General features: G+C 47.1%; 1 protein-coding gene across 1 annotated transcript; it reads right to left on the bottom strand.

Moving 5' to 3' along the window:
- Positions 1–9,517: 9,517 nt before the first annotated feature.
- SMIM35 (small integral membrane protein 35) lies at positions 9,518–16,068 on the bottom strand. The gene is made up of 6 exons (XM_045556915.1): positions 15,988–16,068; positions 14,995–15,074; positions 12,808–13,067; positions 11,810–11,843; positions 10,786–10,919; positions 9,518–10,170 (listed from the first exon to the last, which is right to left on the bottom strand). Exons 1-5 carry the CDS (start codon positions 16,066–16,068, stop codon positions 10,820–10,822), a joined length of 555 nt encoding a protein of 184 aa, XP_045412871.1. The 3' UTR covers positions 9,518–10,170; positions 10,786–10,819.
- Positions 16,069–22,301: the final 6,233 nt, after the last annotated feature.

Genomic DNA, 22,301 nt, shown 5'->3' with positions numbered 1-22,301 from the left:
AAGCATGCAGAGAGGCTCTTTCAGAAGACTGAAAAGGAAACCGTGGCAAGTACAATGTGACGTTTTGGATGTGAATTCTGACAACTTGGAAAGGAGAATCTGTAAGCTTCTCCCTTCCAGGAAGACAGCAAATCAGCCCTCCCTGGAGCCCCATCACCTGCCCCCCTCGCCCTGGAGGTATGTCCTGGCCCGGTGCTCATAAGTGCGGAAGCCATCTGCATTTATTTACTCTAGAAGCAGCCTGCTCCTTCCACGAAAAGCCACATGTGGGTTTGCACCTCTCCCCAGGCTCAGCCCAGCGGGTGGAGCAAACCCAGGCCTGCGGCTGAGCCTCCCGTGTGCTTTACTCTTGGTCCCAACCTGGATCCCCAAGGAGGTGGCTGGGGACACCTCATCTCTTTTCCTTGGTGTCATCTCCAGCCATGCCTCTCATTCTGAGAAAAGGATAGTTCTGGGGAAGCACTGATCCTTATCACCTTCGGAGAACTTGACTGACATCACACAAATTTTGAACCTGCTCAGACTTTTGCTCTGGAGGCCTCCTTGGCAAGGTTGGAAGTAGAAGGGTGGGGGGAGGTCGCCTATTCCAGGAAGTCAGGGATTGAAGATGGCTGATTCATGGAAAAGTCCCCTGACGCAGGTTGGGTGAAGACTGACCAAGGGGTGGCTATAAAGATGCAGAGAATAAGAGGAAATATCTTCAAGAAACTGGAGCCGCTTTGGTTGGAAGAACAGGCTGCAGAGTGGCCTGCGGTGCAGAACGGAGTCAGAAGTCACACTCTGTGCACGCGGGCTGTGCTTTCCTCTTCCCGGGCAGCCGCCCCTGCATTGCAGCTGCTCGCTGGGCCCCCGTGCGACCGGGCCCGGGGAGGAATGGAGACTGTTCTTCCAAGCAGCCGGGGCTGATGAGACACTTCCAGACTTCTCGGGAATTTGGATTAAAGTCCCCAACAGAAGGCCCCGATTGTTCTTCAGTTGAGAAACCTCCTTCAAGGGCTTTTCCAGGCTGAAGAATGTGTGATTCTGTGTTTCTGTGAGCAAATGGAACTTCCTCTTAGTAAAGACAGAGGGGAAATGGGCCGACATTGACTGAAGAGGAAATTCTATTGAACTGTGTTTTCCCAACTTTGTAAATAGCTGTAGTCAAAGAGTCTCCCTTGTCCTCCCGAAGTGTCGCTGTGCCCCTGCCCCCGTGCACGCGCTATCGCAGAACACACACGTCCCTGGGAGATCGCGTCCCACCCACGGAGCCCACACGACACGGCCGGGTGGAAGCTCTCTGAGTCCCGCATGCAGACGGCAGAGAAAGGGAAGCCGTAGGCTGTGCCCACCCACAGCAGATCTGTAACTGTGAGAGGCAGGTCCAGGCAGTTCAGGCCGATTTTATCTTTTATCTTAAGGACACTAGGTGCTAGGGAGCTTGACTCATTCATTTCCTGTAGCGCTCATGGGTTTAAAGACGCAAGCCCAGTTTGGGGTTTGAAGTAAACCCACAATTTAGAATTAAATCCATTGTTACTAATGCTCCTTGGCACCTTTCCTCACTGTCAGCTTGATCTGAACTTCACTTAATTTCCCATAAACCCCAAAAGGATTGTGGAACCCAGTAAACACTAGATGAGAAAGGGTTGGGAGGGATGGAATTTGTGTCTAAAAAGATGACTGTGGCCAAAGCATACGACGTGAATCAGAGGGGAATGAGGCAGGAGGCAGGGAGACCTGGTTGGAGGCTTTTATTGTGGTCAACATTCCATTCTTTCAACAAATGTATTATTAAGCACCTACTATGTGCCGGCCATGGTGTCCATCCCTCGGTACAGAGTGGTGAACAAAAGAAGCCTGGCTTCACGGAGTGTGCCATCTGGTTATGAAGAGAAAAGTTGAGCAAATAGACACACTAACAGATATATTGTTACAATCAGTGATAAGTGGTGTGAAAGAAACTACTATCCCACATAAGGGATGAGGCAGGAAGCAGAGAAAAAGGGTAGGAGGCTATCTTAGCTCAGGCTACTATAACAAAATACCGTAGACTGGGGGTCTGAAACAACAGACATTTATTTCTCACAGTTCTGGAGTCTGGAAGTCCAGGATCAAGGTGCCAGCTGATTGAGTTCCTGGTGAGGGCTCCCTCCCTGGCTTGCAGACAGCTACCTTCTTGCTGTGTCCTTACCCGGTGCAGAGAGAACAAGCTCTGGCCTCTCTTCCTCTTCTTATAAGGGCACTAATCCCATCTTGGGAGCCCCATCCTCATGACCACATCTAAACCAATTACCTCCCAAAGGCCCCACCTCCAAATACCATCATACCAAGGGTTGGGGCTTCAACATATGAATTTGGAGGGACACAAACATTCGGTTCATAACGGAGGCTTATACAATAGTCCAATCGAATGACAATATTGAGCAGGGGCAGTGAGAATGGAGAGAAAGGGACAGATGGAAAGGACATTTTAGAGGAAGAGTTGGCAAAATAGAGTATCAGGCTGGAGAAAAAGAAGAAGAAGGAGTCAGAGGTGATAGTCACGCTTGAACCCAACGATGAGAAAAGTGAAATACAGACATGGAAGGGAGACACAGGATGGAGGGGAGAGGGGAGATGGCGAATTCTGGCTTCACAATGTCGAGTCTTCCAACGAAACATCCCCAACCCCCCTGCAGCCAATATGCTGCTAGAATAGCCCTCTGATGGCTTCCTGCCTTGAGGAAAAGCTGGGTGCCATCCCTTTGGCTCATACAGTGACGAGAGCCATGCCTGTGCTTGGCATCTGTCTCTCAGAGAGCCCAGCTAGGAACCTAGTTGGGGCTCCTTACAGCAGTGGTCCCCAACCTTTGTGGCACCAGGGACCAGTTTCATAGAAGACAATTTTTCCATGGTGGGGGTAGGCAGGGGGCGGGGGAGAGGCAGGGTGGGGAGGCGGAGCTCAGGGTGTGGCGTGTGGCCCTGTTTTCCTAACAGGCCATGGACTGGTACCTCGCCGTGGCCCGGGGGGTTGGGGACCACAGGCTTAGACAATGACAGCCCATCCTTGAGGGTGCATCTGAGGGTTCCCTCAGTAAATTATCTGATCTGCAGAGCTGAGAGGCTCTGGAGTGGGCAGGAGCAGAGGAGGGGTACAGGCTGGCACGTACTCAGCAAATGCCTGGGTACAGAGTGCCACACCCGTATGCCTCCACCTGCACAGGGCAGGAGGGGATGGTGGAGGTTAAGGTCTCACAGTGGCCCTGGAGAGAACAGGAACATTCTTCAGGATGCTGCTACCTGGTCACCCCAGCCCCTGGCAGTATGCCTTGCCCTCCGCTTCCCCACATCCCTCTATCTACCCTCTAGGGCAGAGTCTCTCAAAAGATCCCTTGCATCAGAATCACTTAGGGGTTCTGAGATTTTGGGCTGTCAATAAATAAATAAGAATCACTTGGGGTATTTGTCATCCTAAGTGTCTTCTCAAGGCCCAGAATTTCTGAATGCTAAGGAAATAGTTTACTGGCGATCACGTTGCATATGATTCCAGCACACACAGAAGTTTGAGGGCTGCTCCAGGGAGTAACCCGATGATTCGCTGTTTGTTCTATTAAAATTGATCCTTCTCTCCCCACTGCCCCCTAAATGGTGTCACCAAGTCCGTACTTTTCAGTGGCCATCTGGATGCTGATGGCTTCCAGATGTCCAAACAGGGTTTCTCCCCTGAACTCTGCTCAGCTGCCACCTCCGCAGCCCTGTTTGGCTGTCTGGTGTGCGTCCCAAGGTCACAGTGTCTACAATAGCACTTGTTACTCCCCCACAGTGTCCCTCCCCACGTCTTCCCCACCTGAGCGAATGGCACCACCATTCCCCAGTTCAGGCTGCACACCCAGGAGTTAGCCCTTCCCGCCCCACATCTAATCCCTCAGGGGGGTCCTATCCGCTCTACCTTTCAGATGGGTGGTGAATGCAGTCACTTGTCAGCTCCCCCACTGTCGTCTGGCCAAATCATTGTCCTCTCTCCGTGGACCTCTGCGAGTCTCTATTCTGCTCCCTAAGTCTGATCTGCAGGTCATAGCCAGCCTGACTTGGGCACAGGGCTCGTGGACTGGAGGAGAGGGGCAGGAAGCAGATAGTGGGCACTGGAGGTGGGACTTTGTCAACACAAAGTGAGCTGGAGCCCACTCAGGACTGGCCGTCACAGGTGGGGCTGAGAGGACGGGAGGCGGGTGACAGAGGAGTCGGCTGTGCGTGCTGTGCTGCAGATGGGTGCGGGGGTTGACAGCGTGTGCAGATGGGCACTGGGCCCAGCCCGAGTGCTCTGGGAGGGCTCCCCGGAGAAGACAAGCCAAGGGTCCTGAACACCTGACCAGTGCCGCCCTTCACAACCCTTTGAAAGAGCAATGTCCACTCACTGACGCTACCGCTGACGGCTTCTGCTGCAATGACTCCTCCAGGGATGCCATGCACTTCGGCGGCTGGATTAACTACCACTGCAAGGTCGTGGGTCTTGAGATGCCACAAGGGAAGATGACAGGAGGAGACTACAGCCCCAGGGGGTAGAAAGAATGCTGGACTGTCCCTCAGGAGATCTGGGTTCTAGGCTCACCCAGCTCAGTCACTGTCCTCTTGACAAGAATGTCATGTCAGCTGTGGGCCTCAGTCTTCCTATCTGTCAAATGGAGAGCGTAGTCTTCAAGCTGACTTCTCTCATTCATGCCTGGGCATGTCGCTATCATTGAGTGTGCTGCAGTCAGTGCTCATTTCACTGTAAGGAAGCTCTTTGAGAGCAGAAACCTCTCCTGATGTATCTCTGTATCCTTTGCACCAAAGCAATGCCTAACACACAGTGATTCTGATGAATGAATGAATGCCTGGATGAATGAATGAATCTCCTCCATTTGCAGGAAAGAACTTGAAGAAGCATGATATCGAAACATGAGATGGCAATGGTGGTGATGGTAGTTTGAGGCTGAGACCTTACACTGAGCCTAAAATAAAGCAGGCTGTACAAAAATAGGAGTTTAAATTTTATTTTCAGGCTTGTCATCTTCTCAACTTAGTCATATTATACCATGATAATTCCCTTCTCTGCTGTCTTCACCCTATACCTCTTGGGTTTTGTAGAGACTTCAGACCAAACAGGAAGACTAGAGCAAGGGGATGTGGTCGGGAGACGAGGCAAAGACCATGAAAACATTCAACACGCAGTCATTCACTCCTTGGCCAAACCTTCATTGAGCACCTGCCATGGGCAGGCCCTCTGGGAATACAACAGGCAGCCAGACACAGAGGTGTCTCCACAGCCTCCTCCTCCAGCCCACCCCTGCCCCAGCAGCATGGAACCGAAGTTACTCAAGCTCTGAAATAGCCACACAGCTGGAAGGGACCCAGAGTCCTCAAGCCCAAGCCTTATACTAACACAGCACCTGGGGCCCAGAGAGCTCGAGCTCACCAGCTACAAGGGAGGAACTGGGAGTAGAATAGAAGATGAGGCTTCTTTTATTCTCCACCCATCTCTCTCCCAGGGTCTTCCTGCTTACATTGGAGAAACCTTGTCCTATGCTTTGGGAAGGCAGCGACAACCCCCATAGCTCTGCAGATAAAAATCCAGGAGACAGGGAGTCCTTGTCCAAGGCCTTGGCCTCCAGCATCGCCCACCTGTTGTTTTGCTGGCTCGCTGCTACTCTGGGCAGGCAGAACATTTTCACTTCTTGTCCCCAAGTGTGAGAATTCACCAGGCCACTGACTTCCTGTTTTGCACCAGATCTCTTCAAATATCACTGCTTCTAAATGGTTTTTGATCACTAAGCAGTTTTTAAAAGTACAGTAATGATCCTCCCATCTGCTCCCACTTTGAGTTTCTCAGACCCTTGGAGAAGAGAGAGGGCCACCGTAGACTCTGGCCTCCTGGCTTTGTCACCAGGCTCTCTCCACTGCCACTAGCATGGGGCAAGGTCATTAAGACTTGAAGGAGAACCTAGAAGAGAGGAGAGCCCCCTCCTCACTCCCAGCCTTGTCATAGTTTTGATCATTCCTTAGATAGAAAGGTGCCCATCCATGTGCCATGTCTCCAGAAATGTAACTGATCATGCACACACGGTTGAACAGGGTCAAGGATTGGGAGAGGAGATGAAAAGTTTTGGTTTTCAGAGCCCTCAGGATTAGACTGGGGGTGAAGCAATGTGCAAGATGCCAGGGAGAGACTGAGTGATCCTTCACCATAATTTCCTGAGAAGTTCTTGGCTGTGGCCAGAGCCATGCAAGGCACCGTACAGAACTCAGAAGAGGTGTAAAACCTGATTCTGCCTGTAAGAGGTACCCATGAAACAGGAGAAAGCAAGGTTAATCTCAAGAGAGACTGGATGGCTCCAGGGCATCTAGCACAGTTCCTGGCATATTATAAGCTGCACGAATGAGTGAGTAAGTGAATGCAAGGAAATCATCATTCTCCAAGTTATGGGAGCCAGAGAGTATTTGTAACTAAAATCAGAAGAGAACAAGATCTATAGGTCTGAAGAAGACTCCCTGGAGAAATGAAATTTGAGATGGCATGAAAAATGGACAGAATTTGATGATTTGAAGGTCAAGGGGGGTATAACAAAATAAAAGGAAGAAAGAGGAGTGGATCAGGAAGAATCTCAGAGCTAAGGATGGGGCCTGGGGAGGCCTGGGCTCCTAAGAGCCCTCCTCACCACACCAGGGGAGCAGCAAAGGAGATTAGGGACCAACTGAAGGGAGCAGTCTGGTTTCTTGGGGGCCAAGGATCTCAGGGTAGCTGCCAGCTTGGACTGAGACTAGAAGTGGGCGACCAAGGATTATAAAGAAAATAAATTCTTGCCAGCCTTGAGCAAATCATTTCACCAGACTCTGAGCTTCTGTTCTCTCACCTGTGAGGCTGTGGGGAGGAAGGGAGGCTATGCATATGGAGCTCCTGTTCTGCACCAAGGTGTGCTTAGCAAACGTTGGTGAGTCATCCTCCAGGTAAAAAGAATGTTGGCAATGGTCCAGTCTCGGATCCTGGTCAGATATATGCAGGGTCAAGGAAAGGCTGAGTAATATTTAGAACCCTAGACCACTGGGGTCTAGAGGAACTTCAGCAGTCACTTCACAACTGCCACCTCCTTGCTCCCTGGTGGTCTAGTGACTAGGATTCAACTGCCACCTCTTAAATTAGAAAGTTATATTGACACTTTGTCCTTGCATCTAATTGTTTATTGAACACCTACTATGTGCCAGGCCATATGCTAAACACTGAGAATGCAGAGATATATATTTTTTAAAAAACAGACAAGGTCCTTGTTTTCCTATAGGTAGGAGCGAGGAGAAGCCTTGGAGAAATAGTCCAGTCTTTTGACTTCCAGATGCTGAAGTAGATGCCCAAAGAGGAGGAGTGAGTAGACCATGGCCACACAGCATGGCAGGGCAGGGTCAGAACCAGACCTCATTCTTCAGTGTTCAGTCCTCAGCCCTCTGGGCCCTGAGGTCAGCCTGAAGCTGGGAAGCTGCAGACTCTCCTCAGGCTTCAGTGCAGCCGGAAGCCAGTTATGGAGCCTTAGGCAAAACACACACCTTTTTGAGCCTCAGTCTCCCCCTATGTAAAATGGGGCCAACAACAATGCCTGTGTCACAGGGTTGCCACAGGCTCAAACACAGGAACATGCATGAAAATGCTCTGTACTCTGCAGCCTGGGTACCGTGCAGGTAGCTTCTGCTCCCCCTTAGGCCATCCATGAGTCTTTTTCCAGGATAAAGCACCCTTCTGTGGCCACACTGGGTGTTTCTTCACTACTTAGCAAGCATTTATTGAGTGCTTCCTGTGTGCTCCAGAGTTAGGGGTTGCTAAAGACTTATGGGACATAACCTTGCTCACAAAGGGCTCAGCCTGTCGAGGAACATTACAAGTGGAGGAAACATGGCCACCTGCACTTAACTTCAGAATGGGTGGTATCAAGTCTCAAGCCCTGAGGGAGGCCACAGGAAAGATGCGACTTAAGACACACCATGGAGACTTGATGTGGCCAGGAAGGGAGGCCCAGCAAAGGCACCAAAGAGGAATAGGGTGGCAGAGGAACTGGGCGTGGCCAGACTACCGAACTGCTGGCTCTTGTGCCTGTCTCCGGGGCCTTAGGGCCAGTGGAATGAAGAATGGTAAGAGGCGGGGAGGGAGTTGCCAGGAGAGGCCCTGGCATGCCACGGGTCTAGGGGCCCAGCCAGTGCCCAGCCCAACCAGACCTGTGGCTGGATTTCTAGACATCTGCTCCCTAATCATTTCTAAACAAGCTGGAATCTGCCACTTTGGAGCCCTCAACAGAAACATGTAGAGTCCCAGGGTGGGGCCCGGAGCCCAAGAGCGAAGAAGGCTGTGCTAGCCAGCGGCCTGCGGAAGTTAAGGAAAATGAGGGGGAGGCAGAGAGGACAGAGAGCACGTCAGAGGGCCCTGAAAGAGGAAGTGGCCCAGTATCAGTTCTGCTCCTGAGGACGGGAAATACCCTCTGTTCTCCCAGCTCTTGGCAGCTGTCCCTGTCTCCTCACCTGAAGCCAATCAATAGACGTGGAGTCAGGGCCACCTGGGTCCTGGGCTCCATCCTCCTTTCAAGTTTCCCCAAGGCCACTGAGTCCTGAACACTTCCAGGGCCCTGGGATGGCCCTGTGTGGACGGCAGACCCAGCCCCATGCCGAGCAGGGCATAGTTGAGAGTTTTATTGGGGCTGGACACCCTATGGGTTAAGAAACAGGGCCCAGTCCTCAGAACTGAAATCCAAGGAAGAAGGAAACCCAAATCAACCCACCTCCCCTCCACCCACCTCTTCCAAGAGGCCGTCAAGGAAGGGAGGGGATCCCAAGCCATTAAGAGCTCTTCCCCACTCCCACCTATTTGCGGGTTGAAGACCTCCCATCCAGAGACTTGGTTTATTACTAAGCCAGAGTCTGGCCATTCTGGGAGAATGGCCCCCAGAGGCTGGAAGGAAATGGGGTAGGAGCGGGTAAGGCTCCTTTCCTTCCTTCCTGTACCGTCTGCCAGGAGCCAAAGCAGGAGAGAAACAAGGCCTCCGGAAGGGGAGGATGGGCAGACGGATCATGACTTCGCTTCTCCCCAGTCGCTGGCCTGGGTTCCTGCATCTGTTGGCCTTGCTGCTGGGATACTGGCAGCAGGGCTGGTGGCTGGCAGTTCTAACTGCAGGTCCCAGCAGCAGCAGGGCCCCTCTCATGCCTTTTCCATCCACAGCAGCCCTGGGAACTCAACTCTCTGGATTGAACAGCTCTACATTAACCACCTACTAAGCTGACACTCCAGTGCAAGCCCCACCTCCAGTCCAGTAGGCACCGGCTAGAGGAAGGAGCAAGGACACACAAGGGAAATTGTGCTGCTGTTACCAAGCTGCAGTCCACTCTTGGTTTCCCTTGTGCAGTATCTGGTTTGTTCAGCCTCGCCTGGGTTCCTGTCCCCACTCCCGCCATATCTGGCTTTGCACAGGAGATGCAGAGCATGGTGAGACAATACTCCCCCCAACCCTCCCCCCCCCCCCCCGGAACAGGCACCCAGACGCAATAACATGCCTGTTCTCAGCACTGCACATCAAGATTGGGACCTGGCCATTTTGGCGAGGCACCGAGGTCTGTCATCGCGTGGGGGACGGGGGTGAGGGGTGGGAGGCAGAAGGTGGGTGGGTTGGGGGCAGAGGGTTGAAAGTGCCAGAACCAAGCACAGGGCAGAGTAAAGGCCTAGGCTCAGCCTTCAGGGAAGTTGGCCTCTGGTGGGAAGCTTAAAACCACATCTGGAATTGCCTAAGATATGACTGGATTTCCGGCCCCTGGTGTCAACCCTCCAAGGGGAAGTGACTGGGGACACCCATGAAGAAGCTACCCTCTGGTGTGTGGGAGCCCTGCCCACACTGGGCTGTCCTGGGCAGGGGTTGGCTCTCCAGGACACCTGCGACTCCGGCAGGCTCAGGGCTTCCTGGGATCCAGTCCTGAGAAATGGCTGCCTCCTTTTTTCTTTCTGAGAAAGGTGCTTCTGCCCAGCCAGACTCTGTCCCCAGAGGCTTGACTCTCCCCAGGACTGTCATGATGTCAGCCGGTGGGGAATCCAGAGAAGACCCCCTCATTCACCATGATCAGGGGTCAGGCCAGGCCTCGGAGATCCCGGGGGGTGAGGGCAGTCCAGGGGAGTGGGGAAGGGGCTGGTGCCGAGCCAGGAGCCTCCTCCTGCAGAAAAGGAAAAGGCAGGTGAGCAGAGACGAGGCTTGGGAAGGATCCCTCTAAACCATCTCATCAGCCCCTCCTGAGAGAGAGAGGAAGGGACAGAGGGAACACATACAAAGAGTTGGGGGTGGGGAAGGAACTAGGCAGAAACTGAGGGGCCCTGGGAGGTGCTGGAGGGAGAGAGGTTTGGATGGCAAAAAGCAACAGAGACAGAGATGGGCTAGAAGGCAGGACAGGGAAGCTGTGGCCAAAGGGTTAACCAGCCATGAAGCAGGGAAGGCTCCTGGGCTTAGAAAGTTCTGAAACTGAAACACTAGAGTGATGTTTCTTGGAGAGACTGGCCCTCTCTGCTCTAGAAGCTTCCATCCGAATAGAAATGGAACCTCCCCAGGGAGGAAAGGCAGGGCATGGATTGGGTGGACAAGCAGAAATGGAGCAGGCCCAGTGCTTGAAGGGCGCAGAGACAACATCACCCCAGGCCTTTGTTCCGAAGATCAGCATGGGAGGCGGGGGATGGACTGAATAATCTCTTTGGTGCTAGGCCTGGGTGTCTGGACCCTCCTAGGACCTCACTTGGGCATCAGGCTCGCCCGGGAGCTCTCCAACCTCCCCACTCACCTCTCCGGAGCTCCAGAGCCCAATGCTGCCCCCATCAGACTAGCCCATTGGAGAACTTCATGTAGCCACCATCTGGGCTGCTGATGTGGCCACTGATGGTGAAGGGTGGACCCATCTCCAGCTCCTTCAGGTTCCTGAGAAAGAGGACCCAATCAGGCTACTGGGGCTGAGTACCCAGAGGCTCCCTGGGACCCTGTCTCCCTAGACTAGAACATAGGAAGAAATTGCTAGTAGTGGAGGGATCTCCAGGTCACCGACTCACTGACTTATCTTCCAGAATAGGACTTATCCCACCTCTCAAGGCCAAAGTAAGAACAGGCCTGCCCTGTGGCAGAGAGTAGACAAGATGACTTACCCCAAGAGGATTTTCTGACTCCCACTCCCTGAACTCCTGACTTTTGTTATGTGCTCTTCTTTTTTGACACCGCACTGTGCCTGAGATTGTGTTGTTTGTAATCAGGCTTGTCTCCAGCATAGACAGTGAAATGCTTCAAGACAGAGACTATGTCCAGCCATCTTCATACCCTTAGAAACTAATGTGACAATACTGGCTACAATAGAACCTTTCTGAATAAATGATGAATGAATGAATGGATGAATGGATGGATGGATAAATAAATGGATGGATGGATGGGTGGATGGGTAGATGGGTGGATGGATGGATGGATGGATGGATAGATGGATGGCTGGATGGGTGGATGGATGGGTGGATAGGTGGGTGGATGGATGGGTGGAAGGGTGGATGGGTGGATGGGTGGATGGATGGACAGATGGATGGGTGGACAGGTGGATGGGTGAATGGATGTTCCCTGCCTAAGTGTGAATGTTAAGAGGATCACAGTCATCAGGGTCTTAAATGTCCTGTCTATGTTCAAGTTTTTGTTCATGGGAATGTTCTAGATGGATTCTCAATCCCCTCCCCTCCCCCATTTGCTTAGAGGCATGGAGAGGAGACAAGGAAGGGAAGCAGTACATTCTAACCCCCTGCCCCTACCTCACCCAGATTTGCCCTGGATCTACTCACCGAATTTGGTATAAGTTGAAGACAAAATTAGGCCCTAGGAAGAGAATTTAAAAAGAGACAGTTAGCACCAGGGAAAGCTCCCCATCACCCTTCCAAGAACATCTGGTTCTCCCTCACCCTTGTCTGGAGGAGTGGGATGGCTGGGCTGGGCCTTGGGATGCTGTGGGAGGGCCCTGAAGGAGCTCAGGACCCTCCCATCGAGAGCCTTGGTTACCCTGGATGGAGGCAGTCCTAGCATGGAGCACAAAAGAACCAGACCTGGGCTTGAGTCTGGACCCCACCATTTTCCAACCCCATAACTTTAGCCTCATGTCCCATCTATAAAAAATTAAAGCCATAATAACTTCTTCCTCGTGTGGACATTTAAAGAAAATTACATTAGGTAAAAGTGTTTTGGCATATTGTAGGTGCTCAAGAAATATTCATGGAATCTGCTAAAGTTCACTGTAGATCTGGAAAATTTTCTCTACTTCTTGCATTCTAGTATGCCCTTCCACCTTCCCCAGGTCCCATGAAGAGTGCAGCTATATCTTAGAGTTGAGATATAGCAATTCTAGCAAATTCCAGGAGACCTCCAATGAGGCTGAAATATCAGCAAGCTCAGGAGAGATCCCTCAGACCCACAGAAGGAGGGCACAAATGCACAAGGAACCAGACTGGGGCCACCTGGAGCTTGGCCCATCTAGCCCATTGCTCTTGGCCTCGGGGGCCCACACAGACCCCAGGGATGGACTCCTGTGGGCTCTGAGGGAAGAGGAAGCTGACTGTTTTGCTGGGGTGAGAGGAACCCCCATTCCCTCGATAAAGGCCCCATCACCCCACCCTTACCACCTCAACTGCTCAGCCACCCACTATGTCTTCAACCACCGTGGCCACCACAGGAAACATGTTTGCATCCCACCATGCTGAAGAGTTCGCAGCTCCACCCATCCTCACCAACTACTGAGGGAGAGGAGGGGCTGGGCAGAGCTGGGTGACAGGGCCCAGGGCTCACTCACCCTCCCAGCAGTACCCGCGCTGGTACCACTTGGCCAGGCTGTAGCCGAGGATGGACACGAGCAGCAGCGACAGCCCCACACCGAGGATCAGGCCCAAGGTGCTGATGGAGTCCTCACCTGCAGAGAGGCACGCACCTCTGAGCCCTTCCACGGCCCCCAGTGCTGACCCACCTGCTCCACGTTCCAGATTTCCTCTCCTCCCTCCCCGCTGCCCACCAAGATGACTGTCCCCCAGGAGCCTTGATTTGAGCCAGCTGATTCTGCCCAGCCATAGGAAGATGAGAATGTCTGATACCTGAATTTTTAGAGTGAGCCTATCCAGTATTTGGAGCTTGTTAATCCAAAGGAATAGTCCTCTGATAACAGAAACAGTCTGGGGCTGGGAGGCCTTCCTGAGGCCACTGGCATACACACGGCAAAGGCTCTTCCTGCCTGGGGAAGAACCCGGGAGGTCCAGCCTCAGCATGAAGCTGGTGGTCAGGAGAGACAGCCTGGAGAGTCCCAAGGACACAGACCCCAGGAGCCCTGGTCCCCTCCCCCTTTGCAAAGCCCATGTACCCAGTGGCAGCAGACTATGAACCCCTGGGCTCTGTTTGCCACTTGTACCTACCACTTCTTCCCTTTTTGTGGTGTGAGCTCTTAGCTAAATTTATGTTTTATATGTAAAGCCGAACCGAGGGGGGGAGAGAGAGAGAGAGAGAGAGAGAGAGAGATTGGAAACCTCAGGGAGATGAGATGGGCCAGAGCAGAAGCAGAGAGGTCCTAGGGACAATCCACCTCTGCCAGGGCAGGGAAGGAAGGCCAGGAGTGTGGAACAATAGAACAGAATGATTCCCCATCTCCATGGCCTGGTGGCCTGGGGCTCCAGAGGTATCGCCCAGAGGCCAGGAGGAGCAGTGGTTGAACTCAGACTTTGGATTCAGGCTAGCATCCGAGGCCCAGGTCCATCACTTGCAAACTGTGGGACCCATACAAGTCCCTTCATCTTGCTAAACTTCAACCATTCTGATGGAAAATAAGACTAATAATAAAAACACATAGATGTGTTGTGATGATTAATGGAGATGTCATATATAGAGAACACTTGGGAGAGGACCTAAGTGCTCAATAGATGTTAATAATCTATTATCGTTGCTGTTATTGGCATTATTATTACCAAATGGTATGATTGTATTTTTTTAAATGTTTCGCAATTCTCCCCATCCAAGCCTTGTCCTCTCCCATGCCCCTGGGTTCTTCTTCCCATTATAGCAGCCAGATTATTCTCTTCTCAGTGGAAAAGAAGGTGACAACCAAATGTGGAGATAGGGGGTCTCTCTTCCCAGTTGTAAGTTTCGAAAGCCCAGAACCTCAGAGAAATGGAAAGGATTCAGGGCATAGGCAAGAGATGAGCAAGAGCAAGATCTACCCTCCTCATCATATCAAGAAACAAATCTCCAGCCTGGGGAGAGAAGAGAGTTAAAGGAAAAGCACAGGGTATGAACACGTCAACAGGGCCAGAGAGAGGAGCTTTGTTCTCTGCTCCAAAGTTGAGCCCTAGAGAGGCAATAGAATTCCCAGACAGAGTTGTGGGATCTGAGAGCTGGGCTGAGCTCCAAGAAGACAGCAAGAGCCCGGGTAGGAACAGTGCATGGAGTGCCCTCAGCAAATGGAGCCTCAGACAGGCATGAAGAGTTGCTGTGCCCTATCGTGGCATGGGAGCAACCAAATGGCTTCTGTGTCCCCAAGGAGGCAAGAAATCACAGACAGCCCCTCCTGACCTAGAAGAGCCGTACACTTGGGATCTAGGGATACCTCTGCAGCACCCTACATAACTGATGCTCAAGGCCTAGTCCAGAGGATGGCCATGACCGTGGGTACCATGTGAGCAGATGACATCGGGGAATACTCATTCCTCCCCCACTTTTTAATGTCCCCAGAAAAGGGGGAATGATGACCCCCAAAGCTATGTAAATTAAAATTCTTCCATCTTGACAGACTGAGACTGAAAATAGACATTCGATTTTAGAAAAAACAAAGTTACATTTCTTGCAAACATGAGTTTGTCAACTGATATTTATGCCTTCTACTGAGACCATGACAGTGATGATGACAAATACTACTGTGTGGAGGCAGGTAGCTGTCCACCCAAATCCATTCTCCTCAGCCCCCTCTGCAGGTAACTGCCAACTGGAATGCCGATGGCACCTGCTGAAGATGGCAAAGCTGCCGTCAGACTGGGTCCCTGAATGGCCATGTGGAGGAGAGCCACCCACAGACACGAACACCTACTTGGACCAGAGGTCAGCAAGAAGTAAGCTCTGTTGTGTTTCAGCCATGACAAGTTTGGATCTGTTATTACAGCAGTTTAGCCCACCTGACCAATGCAATTACTAATTTTATTTTGCTCCCCGGGATCCTCTTTAGACACATGCCCAGGGAAAAGGGAAATGCAAGAGATGACACAGTCCTGGGCTACGGAAAGAAAGGCCCATAGCTGACCCCAATCCTGGAGTCCAGCACAGAAGTGAGCTATTGTCTCCTGACCCCAAAACACAAGAACAACTTAGGTGCTGGCAGAGAAGAGTATGCAGGCAGTGGCCCTGGGAACTGGAAGGTTCTTCACCAGAGGCAGCTATAGATGGTTGGGAGTGCGAGGGGAACAATGGAATAGCCTCATGCAAGGCCAAGCAGCTTCCAGTCATTCTGCAAGGATTTAATTGCATCCTCTCTGTGCAAGAAACTGTTCCAGGCACTCGTATTACAATAAATAAAACAGATAAAAATCCCTATCATCATGGAGATTACATCTCAGTGGAGGGAGATAGGCGATAAACAAAATGAAGAAATTAGGTATATAGTATATTAGAAGGTGGTACATACTGGGGAAGAAAATTAAGCAGAGAGAGAGAGAGAGAGAGAGAGAGAGAGAGAGAAAGCACTGTGCAAGGGAGAGCACAGTTTTAAATAAAGTGGTCAAGGAAGGCCTCATGAAGAATGGACAATTCAGGAGCAAAGTCCTGAAAGAGGTGAGAGAAACAACAAGACCTGCAGCTATCTAGAGTACAAACGTTCTAGGCAGAGGGAGCAGCAGGTACAACTGAGGTGGGAGCATGACCTGCAGGTCCCAGGAGCTCAGGGAGCCCTGGATGACATGCACGAGAGTGGCAGGGTGGTAACAGCAGCCAGGGGATGTAGTACTTCGAAGGCGAGGAGGGAGTTGGGCTTTTCCTCTGAGTGAGATGGGGAGTCGCTAGAGGGCTCTGAGCAGAGAAGGGACATGATCCAATGTTTTAAAAGGGTGTCTTGGATGGCTGCTGTGTTAAAACTAGACGGGGTAGGGGATGATGATGGAGGAGGAGACCAGTCAGGAGGCCACTGCAGTATCGGAGCAAGAGATGGTCATTGGAGGAAAGTAGTGCAGGGAACTAAGAGGCTAAGGTCAAAGAAGGAGCATCTATGTGAATGACAGAGAGAGACAGTGAACCAAGAGCCTAGGACGTAGTGACCCACTGGTGGATGGATAGGTGACTAAACATGGTGTGATATTACAGTAGTGTTGGTGGTATTTGTGGAATCTGGGGGATTGAGGGGTTTCATCAAAGAAAAGTCTGTCCAAGAGTAGAAAATACCAGTAGGAAAGCACCAGCCAGGAAATCGCAGGCCTTCGGAGATCCGGAGGTGAGGGAAGGACATGCTATGCCTCTGCTTGATGCTATTTTGCCCCGCCCCCAACGCGGGAGACTTCTGGCTTAGACAGCCTGCAGAAACAATTACTGTATTTTACCATTTGGTCTTTCTAGAATGTTCCTTTCATATTCTTTATTTAGTGTCCCTTGTTATACTTTTAAATTTTTATTATAAAACATTTTATACATACAAGAAGTACATAAAATAGCATGATGAATAGCCACGTGCCTACACGAATCTTCAAAGAACTCTAAAATTTTGCTATTCTTAATTATAAAGTAGCTCAATTTCAGAGTAGTCCTCCCCTCTCTCCCTATACTTTCAATTTCTGCTTTCATGACATTACTGACATATTTAAAGCCTAAAACCTTGCGATTTTCAACAATTTCTTTTCTGATATTTGAAAATAACGTATAGTCCTCGTTTACTAGTTAAAAAATTGTCTGTGTGTCTATCCACATTCCTAGTTAATCTTTCCAATGAAGTTATTTAACCTTTTTTGTGTTCATATATTTGCTATATACAAAACCAAATGATTTTGTGAGTTTTAATTTATATTATATAGCCACCTAATAATATAATTGTAAACATGCCAATTTGTCACTCTTTTCTCTGAATCTCTGTGTTATATATTTAAAAGTATTAATTAGTAAGGCTATCTGTAAATGGCTTGGAAAAAGGCATAATATGTTCTCTATGTGCTCTATACATATTAATCACTCTGATTCATGAAATGACCAATCACTGATACCATTTCTTCACTTACCAAAAAAAAGTAACTACTTTCCCAAATTTTCTGTTTATCTTTTCTATGTACCTTTTTTATACCATGACTTCATATTTTTCCATAAATAATATATATAAGCATTGTTTTACATGTTTTTAAATGTTATAAAAACAATATTATTATAGAACCACTTCTACTTCTAGCCATGGTGGAATAATAGGGACTAGATTTACTCTCCCGTCTTAAATAACTAGAAAACCAAACAAAATAAATAAAACAATGGACAAGGGTAGTATAGAACAGTGATTCCTGAAAGAAGGAAGTAAAGTGAGGAGCACTCTACGATTGCCCGGCTTACTCCCTGGTGAGTTTCCCAGTACAGGGAGGGAGAAGCCAGAGAAGGCCCAGCAATCTAAGTTGAGGAGTCAGAATTTAGACTTCATGGAGGCCAAGGCAGCTAGAATATATGGGACGAAACACAGGAGAGGAGGGAGCAGGACAGAGAGAAAGATTTCCAGAGATCGGCAAAGGGATCCCCCAATGTCTTTGGCTGTGGCCTGTCTTTTAATTTTGCTTAGGGTATCTTTTTTTGAGTGGAATTTTAACTTTTATTTTACTCAAATTTTATATCTGTGGTTTTTTTAAAAAAATCCTGTTAAAGAAATTCATCTCTACTCCAAGATATATGCCTTAATTTTCTTCAAAAAATTCTAAAGTTTTGTTTTTTACAGTTAGGACTTTAATCTTCCTGGAATTCACTTTTGTATATATCATTTCCATGATTTTATATGTCAAATTAATTTTCCATTCTTTCCCCCAGTGATCTTCATTGCTGCTGCTTTCATGTGTCAAGTTTTACATTTGTGCCTGCTTCTTTTTCTGGGCTCTCTATTGTCTTCTATCTGTCTAAATGTCTATCACTAGACCACCATTACATTGTCTTGATTACTCTGGCCTTATAATAAATCTTGAAAGCTGGTAAAAGAAACACTCTGCCTTGTTCTACCTCACAAGCATATTAGTTATTCTACACACTTTGCTATTCCTTGTGAATTGTGGAATTCATTTTTCAAGGTCGGTGAAAATCCCTATTAGAATTTTGATTGGGATTACAGTGGATTTATAACTTTATTTGGGTAAAACCAATATATTTGTTATACTGAGCCCTCAAATTTATAAATATGGCATATGTTTTCATTTATTTTGGGTCGTCTTTTATAGGCTATATGTTTTATAATATCTCCCTTAAAGGTTTTACACTCCTCGTATTAAATTTCTTCCTGGGTACCTTATAGTGTTGTTACAACTATGAAGGGGAGCTTTTTTGTGTATATCGGTCTTACATGTAGCAACGTTGCTGAACTCTTTCATTCTAATAGTTTTCTTGTGGTCTCCCTTGGATATGTAGGCTATCATGTTAGCCACAAATAAAGGCAATTTGGTCTCTTACTTTCTATTCTTACATGTCTAAGTTCATTTTTCTTGTCTTGTTTTATTGGTTAGAACTTCTAGCATAATGCATTTTTATATATGCATTTGATGCTCTACGTTTACCCCTAAACATCACTTCAGCTTTATTCCACAAGGTTTGATATGTAATATTTGTAATATTTTTACCTTTATCTGATCTAAATGTTTTGTAATTTCCACTAGTATTTTCTCTTTAACACATGAGTTTTTGGCAGTGTCTTTTTAGCTTCCAAATATATGGGGTAAAGAATTTGTCTTTTTACCGTTTATTAAGACAGATGTTGGTTATAGTGTTATGGCTGATAATCTTTATAAGAAAAGAGAGTAACAGTCAATTTAATTTCAATAATGGCTCAATGTTTTCAACCAATTCATGAAGTCAAAGTAGAGCTTTTGGAAGTTCATTTTGTAGAAGGTAAAGCATCTGAAATTATTGTGAATGTTATTAGAAATTCAGTTTAAAAGTTTAACATTAATAATAAAATTATTTTTTCATTTTTCATATTTTTGTCATAGTAAGTTTCAGTCTTAGATATTTTTTCTAAACTACCTTCTAGTTGGCTAAGTCCCTCTTCAGCTGTGTTTAATCTGCTATTAAATCATCTTTTGTGTTTTTATTTCAATTTTTGTATTTTTATTTTCAGAATTACAATTTAATTTTTTTTCATAATTTCTAATTATTTGTCCATTATAATATTTAATTTTATATTATTTGCTATACTTCTTTCCTGTATTTTTATTGGTTGTTATATTGTTTATAGTATGTATCTTTAACTTATCACAGTCACATATAAGTTAAAAGTATAAATAAAGATATACCATGAAAAACTAATCAAAAGAAAACTGAAGTGGGTATATTTACATCAAAGTAGATTTTAAAACAAGAAATATTGCCAAGGATAAAGAGGATATTTCATAATGATAAGAGGACATTTCATTGTACAGCTTTAAAATATGAGATGGAAAAATGGATAGAACTGAAAGAAAAGCTAGAAAAATTCATAATTATCATTAGAGAATTCAACTACTCTCTCTCAGTAATCAATAGAACAGAATATCAGTAAGGATACAGAAGACACCAACAATGCTACCAACCAACTAGATCTAGTAAAACACTATATCCAGCATGTGCTGAATACACATTGTATTCAAGAACACATAGAACATTCATCTAGATAGATCACATGTTAAACTATAAAACAAGTCTTAATAAAGTTTTAAAAATTGAAATTATATAGAGTACATTCTCTGGCCACAGAATTATATTGGAAATGAAAAACAAAAGGATATCTGGAAAATTTCCCAATATTTGGAAATTAAACAACGCACTTCTAAATATATCATGGGGAAAAGAAGATATCACAAGGAAAATTAGAAAATACTTAGATTTGAATGATATTAAAAATACAAAATATCAAAAAATGTAAGTCCAAGGCAGGTAGACTTCACAGGATAGAAGTAAGAGCTGTACAGAGTGAGAAACCCAGGGATGTGCAGAGGGGCTTCCTCAAGTATCCAGTAAAGTAATGGATCATTGCATGTGTGTGAAGAAACTACTTGAGGCCAGAGAGGTAATCATCTGAAAGGAATAGTGGGAAACAGTGTCTAGCATTCAAATAGGGCTAAAAACAGCACCTATTCCCATAAGTCAGACTGAAAAAAATATAATTCACAGGTTGTTGAATAGGGAACTCAGGAATGTCTTGCGTCAGTGGTGGAGAACAATTAGACCTAGACTGAGCACTGCTCCGGACCCACCTAACAAATCATAAAAGCAAGATCAAAAGGGGTCAAGCTGTTTCCAAGCAACTTAACTGCTTTCCAAAATATTTATGGGCAAACAAAAATATCCAGGATGCAGCAAGGTAAAATTCACAATGTCTGCATCCAATCAAATGTTACCAGGCATGCAGAGAAATAGAGAAAAATGATCCATAATGGGGAAAATAATTAACCAATTAAAAGCAACCCAGAACTGACAAGGATGTTAGAATTAGAAAACGAGGAAAAGAAGAGTCTAAGAACAAAGTAAGATGAAGAGAGAAATTAGGTGGTTGGGAAAGGAGAAGAAGAGGAAATTGAGGAGGAGAGGAAGGAGGAGGAGGAGGAGGGGAAGGAGAAGAAGGAGGAGGAAGAGGCAGAGAAGAAGGAGAAGAAAGAAAAAGGAGAAAGAAGAAGAGAAGGAGGAGAGGAGAAAGAGGAGGCGGAGGAGGGGAGGAGGAGAAATAAGAAGGAGAAGAAATTAGTGGATATGCAGTTTGGGGTGAAAATAGTGATTTCCCTTTTTGAAAATAGAATCAAGATATAGGAGAATAGTCAGTCATCCATATGTCAGAAAAAATAGAATGTCTACACTTAGCCACCTAAATAAATGACATAGCAACCACACAAGCAAAGTGTAGCATAAATAAGTAAATAAAACCAAACACAAAAAAGAGACTAAGATCCTGACATAGAATAAAATATTACTCAAGAAATAGAACAAAATTTCTGAAAATTGCTTTACCCCCTAGAACCACTTAATAAAACATGCACTAAAACAAAAAACAGTTACAGGAAAAGAAAAATTAAAAAAACAAATTGAGGACAAAAACTATCATTTTGGAGATAACACATTCAATAGAAATAGCAAGGATTAGGATAGAAGAGACATCATTAAAATCTAAATTACTGATAGAGAAAAAGCTTGAGAGAAGCACAGAGGATGGAGAAGAAAAACACAAAGAAAATAAAGCAAATGGAGGAAAAGCTAAAGGTTATGGAAGACAGACAAAGATAATCCAACCTAAAGAAAATTAGTAACACTGAGGTAGAAAACCCCAAAATATTAAATACGAAATGTTTTCAAGACATAATACCAGAGAATTTCCCTGAAATGAGGGAGGAAACAGAATCCGCGGATTACAAGGGTATACTGGAGGGTAGCCTGGCACGTGGAGTCCGAGCTGAATGGGGTGAGGAAGGCGTCCATGGCAGGATTGAGGGGATGGCCCCAGCAAATCGAGTCAGAGCCCACACAGGGAGGAGCATGCGTGCTGGAGGGGAGGTAGAGCAGAGGTAGGATACCAGATACATACAAGGCATTAATCAAATAAGTATATTAAGAATCATGGAAGCTAGACTCACACTGTTGGAAAAAGGAGTTACGAACACAAAAAGAGAGACCTAGAATAAACCCTGTGGTGTTAGATTGGCGTGAACTAAAGTTTTCTACGCATATATATAGTTATAGAGATAAATATGGCTATGTATAGATGTATGCAGTTCCGTCCACTAAGAGGGCTTGGGAGCAGCAGAGTCCCAATATCAGTGCCACAGCTACCACCAAGATCTTGGCTTTCAAATGCCATTTTCCACTCAAAGGAACCAGGGCTCCTGAGAGAAATGGCTAATTTCAGGACCAGCAGGGAAAGTACAAGATGAACTTGAGTCATCTTCCTGTGACAAAAATATAAGAAGGAAGGGCCTAAATAGCAATGGGGACATGCCAAAAGGCCCTGCAAGCCAGCTTCTCTGGGACAAGCAGTGATCATCTGGGCATCAGATAAATAGCGGCAGTAACAACCCATGGGATACAATAGACGCCATCGTCCATACAGACATTAATTAACGAATTAATTCATTAAAC

Source organism: Lemur catta, chromosome 7 (genome assembly GCF_020740605.2).
Source record: "Lemur catta isolate mLemCat1 chromosome 7, mLemCat1.pri, whole genome shotgun sequence".
Taxonomy (NCBI): domain Eukaryota; kingdom Metazoa; phylum Chordata; class Mammalia; order Primates; family Lemuridae; genus Lemur; species Lemur catta.
Note: the sequence above shows the minus strand (reverse complement) of the source record. Positions and strands in the feature narration are given on the sequence as shown.

Excerpts from the sequence above, each read along its gene's own strand:
- SMIM35 (XM_045556915.1), bottom strand. The coding sequence starts at position 16,068 with ATGTCCCTTCTCTGCTCAGAGCCCTCTAGCGACTCCCCATCTCACTCA. Across the intron at positions 15,075-15,987 it reads ACTCCCTCCTCGCCTTCGAA|GTGTTCGTGTCTGTGGGTGG; the intron begins GTACTACATCCC and ends TGGTCCAAGTAG. Across the intron at positions 10,920-11,809 it reads TTCAACTTATACCAAATTCG|GAACCTGAAGGAGCTGGAGA; the intron begins GTGAGTAGATCC and ends CCTCTTTCTCAG.